Genomic DNA, 13,318 nt, shown 5'->3' with positions numbered 1-13,318 from the left:
ACATCGCTTCATTTAATGTATTCTCTGTGCAACGCAGATAATCTCGAACCTTTGAATTCTGTATTCTACACGTGTCTTTGAAATTTATCACTAATGTCGAAAACAAAGGGTTATGGTTACAAGTTCATTGATGATAAACTTATCTTGATTGATACATTGATGGTATGTGGCAATCCGGCGATCTGTAGTGTCTTATTGTGCTACTAACCATGAGGAAATCGTCCTGTTCAGTTTGATGGGAAGTACGATTAGGGTTATCAAGATTTCATTAGATATTAAAATTGATATGTACGTTTGAAATATGATTACCATACACCTTACGTCAGCGAGAAAAAAATTACAGTATGTCACGAAAAGCTTATTTTTTCACTCTCTACTTCTAACAATTATTTCAAAAATGAATATTTCGTTAGTGAAAATCTGCTACTCTGATACAGAAACAATTTCAATAGCGACTATACATGACTCATTTTTATGCAGCATTTGCATTCTCGAATAATTATTTTGATCATTCGATGAATAAATTGTCTATTTACTATTTTTTTTTTTTAAATTGACTGTCAACAGTCTATGGGGAAAAATTTTACCAGGGCTTCAAACCCGTACCCGTACCCGAATACCCGAACGAAAATCCAACAATTTCTGTACCCGAACCCGTACCCGTACCCGAAAAATGAAATGAGGAATACCCGAACCTGTACCCGTACCCGATAGAGACTATTTTGAACCCAAATACCCGATAGATCGGGTACAGTTCGGGTATTTCACCTAAAATACCCGAACCCGTACCTGTACCCCGAACGTTTAAAATTTTCATACCTGTACCCGATCCTCTGAGAAATAAATCCGTACCCGTACCCGAAAACGTTCGGGTTTGAAGCCCTGAATTTTACAAATTGATTCGATCAGGAATTTGATTGAATGCGCTCGGAAAATATTTTATTTAAGTATCAGAAAATTAGGTTTTACTGACGAGTGTTTGTTCACTGATGGCTTTCTTAAACCTACTTTCAAAATGAAAAACATTGTACTTGATCAATAGGAAAACATTTTATATTTTCAAAATCAAATAAAAAGAATAAAGAGAGAATTCCAAGGAGATCTTATGAATAAGTTTTCACTTATGCTTAACTATTAATTACTAAAACACGCAGTGTCAATTATTACATAGGATAAAAATGCATTGCATTAAAATACCGGTTCAATTTACATTAGGAAAGTCAACGTGCTGTCAAAACACACAAAAATACTATAATCTTACATTCGGATCATTAATTCTAAATACATTAAAATATTGAAGCAATAGTAATGAAGAAATACAACCATATGTACCAATAAATGAATGACTTGAATATGAGTAAGTCTAAGAACAAAATAAAGAAAGCGCGAGTCGTCACAAATTCATAAAAAAAGGTTCACAAACGTTCACTAGCTATTAGTCGGTTATCGCAGGTTTACTCGAAACAGGTTGACATATACCACCGTCAACTTCACTCACAATTTTTTGAGTGGTTTGTTTCACACTAGTGATCAATTGTTTTGCTAATTTCAAATAGGATGTTCCTTCTTGGAGCTTTTCTTTTTTTTCGGAGACCTGATAAAATACAGATAAAAAAAATCATTTTAAAGAAAACGAAATATGTACTTCTACATAATAATCCTGTTGATTAATTACCTTGTCAGATTCTAATGTTTGAACAGTGGAACAAGTTTTCAATTTTTTCCATGGGCTGATAACACATACTTCATCGTTTTCCTGCAAATAAAAATCCAAGTTAAAACAAAACTCGTTCAATCGTATTATGAAATAGCGATTTTTTTGACGATTTACCGATGTAGTTTTTCTTTTTTTTCTCAATATGTCGTTGGGATCCTCAAGCTGATTGAAGTCTCGACGACGTAACGGACGGCGTTGACTGCTTTGCTTTCTGAGCATTTTTCTGTCTTCTTTATGCTAGAAAAATAAAATGAAACTCGTAAAAAAAAAGATTTCACGTGATTTTCATTGATCAAATATATTGACTTACTTGATCAATGACGTTTTGAATGGCCTCAACCCATTCGTGAGCTACTTGCGGATCATCGACGGAACATAAAACTACAGAGAAAGACTGACATTGCACCGAGAATACACCTTTTTTGAATCCAATCGCGTTGATTACACATTTACTTATAGGCAATACTCTCAAACATTTTAATGATGATCCGTTCCAGTCTTTACAGTACAAAATCATATCATTCAATAAAACGATGTAACGGGCGGACAATTCAGATTTCACAACCTAACAAATTGAATTTAAATTAATACTATTTACCAATGAATGAAAATTGATTATTAATTATCAAGATTCTAATTCACCTTCATGAGTTTTCCTTCTTTTACCAATTTACGTCCAGGAACTATAATCGAAGGTTTACCGTTCAGTAGACTTTTTTGAATGAATAACATCCTCGACATACACTCTTGTTCTTTGATTAAGCTTTGTATATGATCAACGATGATACTAATTTCTTTGATTGCTTCTGTAATCGAAAATTATAATATTTCAACACCTAAAACTCATTTTGAAAAAGTATATAAAAAGACATGACTTTTTCATTAACCTTCCAACTCAGCGGACGCAAAAGAAGGTTCCGGCGTCAGTGATTTTAATTCTTTGAGTAGAAGAAGATACCGAGGTATTCTTTGAACAGGAGCAATTAGTAAAGAACTTATTTTAGAAGTAACTTCGGGTCTTGTTTCTTGCTTACTGATGAAATCTTGTAATGTTGGATTAGTCTTGGGTAATGACTGGAAACGAAAAATTATGAATTAAAATACGAAATTAATAGTTCAAAATATAGGAATCAGAGTGGTACCAGTTACCTCTAAAATACTAATCACGTTCCTGTAATTGTAAGCGTACGCCGAATACAATTTAAAAAACGGAGCTGTGGAGAGAAAAGCAGATGCAACGTTTCCTTTGTTTTCTTTCAAAAGCGACAGGAATTCTTTGTTTACATCTTGAATAGACTCGATATTTCCAAATAATATGTTTAGGATCGAAATTGGGGCCATTTTTTGCTCCTCCATCGGTTTCTTGAAAAACTAATAGGGATTGAATACTGAATTAGAAGGCTTGATTATTCGAGGTAATTTACAGTAGAAAATTTATTCGTACTTTCACCAGCTTTTCTAACTGACTCAAGTAACTTTCTTCAGATGAATAAATTTCTTGGATGGTCTTCTTTCTACGAATAGCGATTTTTCGATCTTCATCATTAGTGATATGTTCGTCAAGTGCGTCCAATACTACAAGTAAACATAGATTTTGATAATACCGAATGACAACTTTTTCTTCCTGATGTGAATTTAAGAATTTGAATCGCATATTTACCTCTCTTCTTTGTTTTCGTAGTGAGAATATTTTCTTTTAGGAGAGCAGAACGAAGTTCCACCGCTAGTGATGGTTCTGGAGTACTGCAAATGTTTTTATCCATGGTGTATAACTGAATGGCTTTTTCAAGCTAAACTGATCACGTTTGAACACCGTAACACCACTTTAAAAATGTTCAATTCAACAACTTTTCAAATTATAATTCCAAAAGAAGTCTTTCCGATAATTATTTTCTTTTTTTCAAAAATATTGAATTCCAAAATCCGGACGTCCGTTTTTCAAAATAACGAACTCCGTGTTTTTGTTTATTTTGAAATTTGAATATTGAAAATCGCCATGGCCTTGTGAAGAAAATTTGCGAAATGAATAGTATGCAACGCTACCTGTTTTTGCGTGTACTAAAACAGCATTGACTTTTTTTTTTTTTAATTATAAATATTTTCTTCGATCTTATCTTTGATCTTCGAAATTGAATTAAATGAAAAAAAATAAAAAATTCAAAAATTCAAAGTCTCAATTATTCTCAAACCTCAAACATTCATTCAATCTCAAAGCATTGGTTAATTATTCAATGAATAAAAAAAAACTTGGAGAATATAATTGATGCAATCGCTAATCTACCAATTTCTCAACAGCTGACAAAGACAAATTAATACCAATTACCAAATGAAACAGATATGAATATGATTGATGATGTCAAAGTTAAATATTTGAGGTTTTGGGTTTTAAAATCAGTGTTTCGGCTGTTTCGGCCACTCTTATCGTCTTTGGACATCTCGCATCGTCGCATCTCTAACACAAAAACAAACAAATTTTTGACGCTCATCAAAAATAGGTCATATCATTGACTTGAAGTTTTTAATATTTTCTTTAATATGTAATATCATGGTAATATCAGATAGAGGAGTTATTTCACAAAAAAAATGGTTGAATGTTTTATTTATTGAAATTAGCTTTTGGAGAAATCAAATTTGTGCCTCTTCAAAAGCTAATAATGAAGATACCTAATGGTTCTTTTTTTCTATCAATTCAATTGACGACTTCATTACAAAAATAGCCCTTGCCAGTTTCAAAAAAATTTGTGAAGGTGCTATTTTCCACTCCATGGTATGGATGCATCAATATGTAGCCTTCTAAAAATGTTCTTTACTTTTGTAATCAAGTCGTCAATTCATTCACAAGTATACTAAATCACCTATACCTTACCTACCCACCACAATGTACAATATGATATTCGTGCTTATATAATTATTGCTTTTTCACGTCTCATTTCGGTTTGAAAACTCTAATGCTAAAATTTGAAAATCAAAGAAAACTACTAGAATAAACACAACCCCGCGTAAAAAAGAAATAAAATTTATTAACGAGTTCAATATAAACAAAAAAGCAAAGCTAAGGAAAATTACAACAATTTAGATATAGTCAAGAATAGATATTAACGACGGAAAAATTTTAAATTACACAAAAAATATAATACAATAATATAATACAAAATAATGATAATTTTTATGGTAATTTTTCGCTAGGTAAACAAATATCTTGATAGTAGCGCTGACATGACAAAAAAGAAAATCTGCGATCGCAACGAAAATCTGAACATGAAAGAATAAGCAGCTGAAGAAATCTCTATGGAAGTGACTTTACGCTCATTCAACGGTTTTGTTTGACGACAATTTGGAAATTGAGCTTTGGGATGCAGTCTCTCGAACTCTTTGAGCTACAGCAGGAGAATACAGCATTATCACATTTGATCAATTTTCGTTTATCGAATAGCCACTAGTAAAAATAGTGTGGATGACGATGTTATGCATGCTTTCATACATTCTCAAATTTTGAAGTTTACCTGTTCTGGCGATATGGTGGCTTTCTCGTCGAGCACATGCCATAACACATTTTCAGTACATGGAGGAGTTGTTAAAGAACCTTGATACTGATACACGTGCTTTAACTTGGCTGGTAACAAATCTCTATACTTTATTTCTGTATCTCTTGTGTTTCCATTCTTGATCATCTTAAGTACTGAATTTATGGCTTTATTATCGCCAGACTCCTGAACCTATTATGTAACATTTTCATCGTTAAGTATATTTTCGGGGTTTTATGCATTAATTAAGGTATGACTAAAGATACATATCGTACCTTCAATTGCAAAATGCAAACTCTTTTTACCAACTTACTTTGAACAATACTCCGATGACTGATAGGCCTATGCCACCCGATGAGCTCTCAACATTTTTAAAATTTCCGAGGGTTTGATTGTAATGCACCATGTGCAACTCCACTTGGTAACTACGAAATTAAATAATTTAATTTTCAAGACACCAATGATTAATTTTTCAAATTTAGTATATACGTAAGCAAGTGTAGCATACATTTCTTACATTATCACCTTTTGTTGTTAAATTTATGTTCAGTACAACGCCAATGAAAATGCATGCTATGTAATCGATAACTCCCATGTTCTCCGGAATCAAATTCCACATCGTTCGTGTTATTGAAGGTAATTTGTACTGCAACAAATAAAATTAGGTATGGAAGGATTTTTAATAGGCAATAGGTAGGTACCCAGTTAAACTACAATACAAAAATTGTTGAATGTGATTTCAGCTTCGACGTAAATATACCTAAATGTCGATGATTGCAGAACCCAACAGAAAATGATTGTAGGTATCTGATCAGACCAAATCCAGACATTTCTTGAATCCAATTTACATAATCTGATCTGATCAGATCCAAACATTTTGCATTTGCGGATCCAACTTCATCAGACTTATTCTAATCAGATCAATGTTGTGATTGGATCAGATCTGTTCAGATGTTCAGACCAGACCACTTCCTATTTTTTCCTACTAGGAAGTTTTCTTTGATTCACGTTGGTTCTTTCTTTTCTTAAAATAAAATCCAGTTCTTATTGAGATCGAAATTGCCAAATAAATAAATTTGTTCTTTGATCTCAAACTAATTTTTTTTATTTTAATGATTTAATCGAGTTTTGAATAGGGAGTCCTATAGAAAAAAAATGACAGTAAAAATCTATTTTCAAAACAAGAATTCAATATTCGATCGTGAAAAAAGAGTTAGTCACCAAACGAGTCGAAATTGAATTTAATCTATACTCGCTTATAACATCAACTCACAATCAAATTAGCTAACATTGGACCTCGGATGAAGCAGTGCGTTTTTCCAAATTGAAAAAAAAATACACGAGCGAAAGAAAATCAGAGAAAATTAAAAATTTTCAAGTTCTCTGCAGTAGGTACCTCTAAGTATAGTAATACCTACTTGAATGATGTATTTTGAGTTGATAAATTCTGAACCAGTGTAGTCCCTAGAAATGTAGAGTCAAGTAAGAGGTTACCTAGGTACCTACCTATTTCAGTTTCTCCTCATTATATTGCCATGTAATGTGTTCTCGAATTGAACTTAGCCTAATAATCTATACATATTCTATAAGTATCTTGAATCCTTACCAGAGTCATGCTCATTAGAAATATTTCCAGAAATTTGTTTGTCATAATTTTTAAAACGAGCTTTTTTTGTTCCTTTTTGTAACGCTGATGTGTCTATATTTATGGGTGATTGACGTTTGCCGTTTTTACATGTCCCGTGCCAACCTGAAATAGAGTTTTCAAAAAGAATATTAAGTAGGAAAATAATTTGAATTGAATGCGTTTCTAAACGAAAAAAAATATAGGGCTTTTAATGCATAAAAATAATTTACCCAGATCAGCTTCTTTTCTATCTTCATTATACAAAAAATTTGCAGAACTGGAACCTGAAAAATATACTTAAGCCATCAACTGTTTAGTTTCAAAATTTATTATGAATGATTTCGTACTTATTATGTTTGTTAATTCGAGCATTTGAGTAAAAAATTGCCACAGAAAGCATTAATATAAAAATATGAACAAATAATAATTTTTTTTTTTCCTTTCAAAGCATACCTACCCTATACATACGCTTACCTGTGAATTTCACTTATCTACCAAATCGTATTATGCATCAATTTTGAAATAAAATCATATAACTGTCCAAATATGTAAGCTTTTTTTTTAATTACCGAAGCTTTTAAGACAAATATCGCGAGTAGGTACCTGCATCGTAAGCATACAATATACACATTCTAGAGCCTGGGTGTTTTTCTCATGTAAGCAGACTAACAAAAACTCACTTTTTGACACATGAAGTCTAGTAAAAAGCGTTTAACTAGGTAAAAAAATCTCTACAATGCTGCGTAAGCAATAAATTAAATCACGTTTCAAGTGTAAGTATAGGTATAGTGTGAAAAAACGTTTGTCTTATTGTCAACATACTTGAGTAAAGCAAAGAAAGGAACACAATAGAAACCAATAACATGACGGATATCTTCATTAAACGAATTAAAAATTTTTGAAAATGCGCGTTTTAAAAAATATTTTCATTTGCAAAATACAACCGCACAATATTTTACAATTGAAACTAAATAAATCCCGTTATACGTTTTCATTTTGTTACACATGCGTTTGTATAAACCCCTGCTACAGATTTAATTATAACGCCAGACGGATCACAGATATGACGAGAGAATGATTTTGCAACGCAGACTCTTGAATGTTGGCCTTGTTATTAAATTTTAGTGGTTAACACACTGTCCCTTCTTACTCTGGAGTTGCTTTCTATAGGTATTTAAGTCGAACTTTTTGATCGTTCTAGAACACTTGTCGATTACCACCTAGCGATGGCATTTAACGGCTGGCTATCCTTCTCGATTGGAAGGAAGTAGGTACCTAGCGGAGTTAGAAGAAGTGTTTCGTTAAGGAAATGCACTTCTAATCCATGATGGTCGATTGCTTGATTTTATTTCGTAGGTATCTACCTATCTACGCAAGTGTAGCGTAGGCGCGGAAGGCGGAAATAGGTATTTGGTGCGAAAAGTCGGCCATTTTACTGGAAAATTTTGGTGTAATAATCGTATTTGCGTGTTTCAATGATACGTGTGCAACCAATATGTTTTTGTAAAGAGTACGCTGCCGTACACACGTCATTTAACTACACGCAGACGTTTGCCAAAATCATAACAACGCTTGTCTATTTTTTCTTTCTGTCTGAATAATTCGGACGAACACTGACCTCAACACGAATTATTGCTAGCGTTTTGCGAGGAAATGGAATCTTTCAGTTGTGTGTATTGTGCGTATACGTATGTATACAAAATAGGTAGGTTAGGTAATTTGGGATATCTAACTCAAACATGTTACCCCTCTAGCCTCTGCGTACGTACTTTCTTTCCTATCTATACTCACTTACTTGAGTGCTTACTTACTTACTTACTTACTATCTACTCCAGAAATCCTGATATCGCGACGCATTTGAATTTCAATCGCGTTTCGTCGAGGCCCAACTTTGACATACCTATAATAAATTTATGTAGAAAAACTGTTTTTTGGGGTCGAATTCAAAAAACGTTAAAAAGTGCAATTTTTTTCTACATATAACTCGTGTCAAAAGTAAACCCAGCTCAATTTTCAGATACATAATATTCACTTTGTAAGGGTGGATTGCGAGGGAGGGGGAATCGACGGATTTTGACCCAATTCGATGGAACAATTCATTTTGAGTTGAAAATAATGCAAACAAGATTTTGGCTTAGAGGGGACATTTTCGAAAAAAATCGTGGTTTTTTCGTTCTAGCCCCTGCCCAACATACTTCTGAAAAAATAACTCAGTTCCCAAAGATGGTACATATTTGAGATTCTGAATAAGTTACCCATTACCATTGTCGACAACATTCAAGACTATACTTTTAGGGTTCAAACTTCAAAAACAAAACAAAAAAAACAGCTCACTTACCTATCAGGCTATCACATTTTCCATGAAATTTCAAATACCATTTTTCTCATTTCTAAAATTGGGTATGGGCTGAAGCGAAAAACAATCACGATTCTTTTGAAAATTTCCTTTGTTTGAGAGCCTATACTCTTCCAGGAGCACCTTCAGAACTGAAATTTTTCTGGATGATTTTCAACCCAAAATGAAGTCTCCATTGAATTGGTCAAAATCCTTCGAATTTTTTTCGAAATCCCCCTAATGTAGGTTCCTATATTTTTTCACATTAAATACAATACAATTAAGTATATAGATCAAAATATGTATTATATTTCATTGCAGGATTTTGATACCTACTCTGAATTACCCTCCCAAGTTTGTTCTGCAAAGTTTGAGAAAAAAAATAATAAAAAGTCGTGTGGTCTGTTATGTTTTCAATAGCACCAATTTCGAATTTCAACTTACTTTTTTGAGATGAGCTCGGTTAGCCCCACACATCTCTAAACTTTAAAAAATGAAACATTTCTATCACCTAAGATGTGATGTATGATTTTTGGGGTTTCACAAAATACTGATAATGAAATTCAAATTTGATTCGATCCCACCCACTGAAACCTCTCGATGAGACCGCCTTCTATTTGAATAGGACAGGAATTTCTGGAAGTTGATTTTTCGATTTTTGGCAAATTTTTGAAAATCCAAATTTTACTGATTCAGGCTTTTTTTTTGCTTTTTAAAAAAATTTAATATTTATGAAAATGAATTCTGAAACTGATACACTTTTGAGCCATTTCTGGAGCCTGCAGCACGATTTTTGATTTCTCCAGAATTTTGAAATTTCTCCAGAAGGCGTTTAAATTAAGTTGAGCAGCTAAAAATCGAGTTTGTGGCTTACACTCGCCTGTTCAACGATTTTATCCACATTTGAGCTGATTTTCACGCAGACACACATTAGGTGTATTTTTTGACTAGAATTTTTACAAGGAAAAAAGTTTAAAAAATCAAAAATTAGCTGTTTACTTATAAGAAAAATTTTGAAATTCAAACGAATCGCTGTTTCCTGGACTGGAAACCAACCGCAACCCCTCTAAGTCTGAATTTCAGAGTTTCGAGTTATATGCTGAAGCATTCCCCCGCGATTTTTGATAATTTCTCAGTTTCTAGCCATTCTGGCCGAACAATTTCAAAATTCGAGAGAAATCGAAAATTGCGCTGGAGAATGGCTCGAAAGTGTGAAATTCGTATTTGAGGGGTTGATATTAGTTTCAGGGATAATTTTTATCATTTTGAATTTGACACAATAAATATTCTTTAAAAAAAGTACCTATATAAATCGCGTGAATCAGCCAAATTTTGATTTTCAAAAATTCGCCTAAAATCGGAAAATCCACTTGGGCAGCTGAAATTTTGATTGTAAGGCTTGCGGACCATGGTCTCGTCAAAAATCGCTGTTCTGTTCAAATCGAAGGCGGAAACCTCGAGAGTTAAGTTCTTTGTTACTCTAGACTTCCAATTCAGGACGGTAGTTTTGACCCGTTCTAGAGACTTCAGCATGGATGTAGTAGGTAAATATTTATTTTACGAGAAATTTCATAAAATAGATCCAAAATAATAGGTAAAAAATTCAGCAATCGATCCGAATTGTTCTGGAGCCTTTAACGGATTTTTAAATTTTCTATTAGCTTAGCAGATGCAGTTAATAATCAACTTTTCAAGTATTGAAATAAGTCACTACTTTCTTTGAAAATATGAAACTTTCTTCTTTCCGTAGGCACCTAAAAGTGTCACCTTTCGATTACATCAAGATGGTCAAAAAAATTCCAATCAAAGCTATAGAAAACAAAATTTAATTTCTACCTTCATTATATTAGGTTATAGATATATTTTGATACTTACTCTATTATAAAAAATTACCCAAAATTCGAAAATTTGCATAGGTACTAATTTTTTTTGGAAATGTATTCTTTCTTTTTTTTGTTTTAAATCTGATCCCAGATTTTCTGTTGTTAGATACCTTTTTCAGCGAGGAAGTAGGTAGCATTGAATGAGAATTTCAGTAAAAATGAACTACCTATACTTACTTCAAGAAGTAGAAATGTTGGAAAAAGCTCAATCAATCTACAGTATCAAAAAAGAAAAAAGCATATCAGAAAAAAGTCTACGGATTGTCGGACTCGTAGCATATTTTAATTTCACGAAAAATATCCAAGTGTTTCAAATTTTGACGTAATGGAATCTACTTCGTCATTCGTGCGACAATATCGTTACTCAGTTTTATTCAGTTTTATACCTTGTAAAAAACTAGATTAAGCTGACGAATTCGTCTTGCACGGTTACTGTTTGTTCTGAGAACGTACAAATTAATTTTAATTTCATCAAGTGAGATTTACTGGTACATTTTCCCAGTCTAAACCTGAATTAATTTCACAGTACAAAGTGTGTATCTACATGTGGGAAGAAGGATTTGAGATAGGTAGCCTGACCCTCTTAAATAGGTACCTAAATGTTTGAAGAAATCGTATGTACCTATCAGAAAAATTTGAAAATTTTTGTTTGGAATATTGTTCGTGATTCCAAACTTTTATCATATCCTTCCCTCCTCTTGCCTAAATATGTACTTACTCCCAATGGATATTTCGAAACATACCTAATTGTTTTCATCATAAAAATTGTACACGAAGGTATACACACTCGTAGCTACAGTTACCTAAATTGAACTTGGTAAATAGTTTTTTTAGGCTCCCCAATTCCCAATGCATTTGCGTCAAAGATACATAGCATTTCCTGAATACTTATTTCGTAATTTATTAGCATCCTATGTATGTACTTGTATAGTAGGTACGATACAACTAAATGAACGAAACAAATACTAAAACGTTTGTTTTTTTTTTCAACTTCAATGTCGGAGTCATAAAACTAAAATCATCAACGTAAATAATTTTGTCATATAGGTGGGTACCTATATTTAGCAAAACGATACTTAGTTAGGTACCTAACAGCAGATTTCTGTTTGACATAAGTATAGGTATAGGTATAGGTACTCATCGTTGATGCAAAAAAATTTCTGTTCGACTTTAAAATTTGAAGTTTGAAAAAACCATTTAATGGGTCAGAAGCACCATAGATACGTGCGCGTGTGGAAAGCTACAACGATTTGTGGTAATAAATTTACACCGTGTAAAAAAGTATACAACGAATTGTATTCCACTTGAGTCAATAATTTCCACTGACGATTAACCATTGAATTTTATTCTGTTGCAGATTAAATTTCGTATGTTGTAATTTATATCACGTTTTCATCTCGTTAAAGTTGCGTGGCTCACTACTCAGTTGAAAATTTGTCAACTATATGCTTGAGAACATGAGATACTTAATCAATTGCATGGGCGCAATATAATTTCGCATCGTGTACAAGTGTACTACGGGCATAGGTCATTTACCTACCCACACAAATCTTTGGAAATTGAAATCAACTAGACAATATTTTCGAGCTTAGCTCGTATCATTTCACGAGTGAGAATGGATGCCTCAATTGTCTCTAAATTTTGGTACCTATATTTAGGTAGGTATATTTTTCAAATAGCTAATGGGCCATGGAATTTGGATGATTACAAACATTTTATTTCTCTGTAATGAGATTATAACTCATTAACTTATGTACGTGTACAAAAAATAAAATATTACAAATGCAAGTAATCGTTATTTTTTTAATTGTATGTAGTACCTACTACCTAGGTTCCTTATCGTTCAATTTATTCTCATTTTCAATAGGTATTTATCAAACTATAAATTGTCATAAGTAATACGATCTCTTTTAAATTGATACACGAGTAAATTATGATTACCTACTCGTGAATATTTTTCATAATACCTACTAAATTTTCTCGTTATAATGATGATGAGTCAAATGTTTACAATAACTATTCTCAGCGTATAATTTCGATTCGAAGAAAATATTATGAATTTATCGTTTCGCTTATCTTTTGATACCTGGACCCAGCCTTCCATCGATCCACAACTAAAAACATTTTTGTTCTATCATGCTATGCATTTGCATATCCAATCCAGTATCCACACATCATAGGAATTACCCTCAATTTCCAAAAAAAGGTCGGAAAATTTTCAAAATTTTGTTG

General features: G+C 32.6%; 2 protein-coding genes across 4 annotated transcripts; both read right to left on the bottom strand.

Moving 5' to 3' along the window:
* Positions 1–1,035: 1,035 nt before the first annotated feature.
* Positions 1,036–3,682, bottom strand: LOC135838522 (rac guanine nucleotide exchange factor JJ-like). The gene is made up of 9 exons (XM_065354187.1): positions 3,378–3,682; positions 3,162–3,292; positions 2,867–3,088; positions 2,605–2,791; positions 2,360–2,523; positions 2,028–2,282; positions 1,832–1,954; positions 1,676–1,756; positions 1,036–1,594 (listed from the first exon to the last, which is right to left on the bottom strand). The coding sequence occupies exons 1-9, from the start codon at positions 3,478–3,480 to the stop codon at positions 1,436–1,438; spliced, it is 1,425 nt and encodes a 474-aa protein (XP_065210259.1). The 5' UTR covers positions 3,481–3,682; the 3' UTR covers positions 1,036–1,435.
* Positions 3,683–4,717: 1,035 nt separating this feature from the next.
* Positions 4,718–7,945, bottom strand: LOC135840222 (carbonic anhydrase 2-like). 3 transcript variants are annotated; one of them, XM_065356638.1, is made up of 7 exons: positions 7,691–7,945; positions 7,099–7,164; positions 6,848–6,991; positions 5,767–5,887; positions 5,555–5,666; positions 5,221–5,433; positions 4,718–5,094 (listed from the first exon to the last, which is right to left on the bottom strand). In XM_065356638.1, the coding sequence occupies exons 1-7, from the start codon at positions 7,746–7,748 to the stop codon at positions 4,900–4,902; spliced, it is 909 nt and encodes a 302-aa protein (XP_065212710.1). In that variant the 5' UTR covers positions 7,749–7,945; the 3' UTR covers positions 4,718–4,899. The 3 variants fall into 3 exon arrangements, with proteins under 3 accessions (XP_065212710.1, XP_065212711.1, XP_065212712.1); XM_065356639.1 differs by having other exon boundaries at positions 7,099–7,152; XM_065356640.1 differs by lacking the exon at positions 7,691–7,945 and adding an exon at positions 7,472–7,542 and having other exon boundaries at positions 7,099–7,152.
* Positions 7,946–13,318: the final 5,373 nt, after the last annotated feature.

Source organism: Planococcus citri, chromosome 3, assembly GCF_950023065.1.
Source record: "Planococcus citri chromosome 3, ihPlaCitr1.1, whole genome shotgun sequence".
NCBI lineage: Eukaryota > Metazoa > Arthropoda > Insecta > Hemiptera > Pseudococcidae > Planococcus > Planococcus citri.
This window is presented reverse-complemented; position numbering and strand designations above follow the sequence as displayed.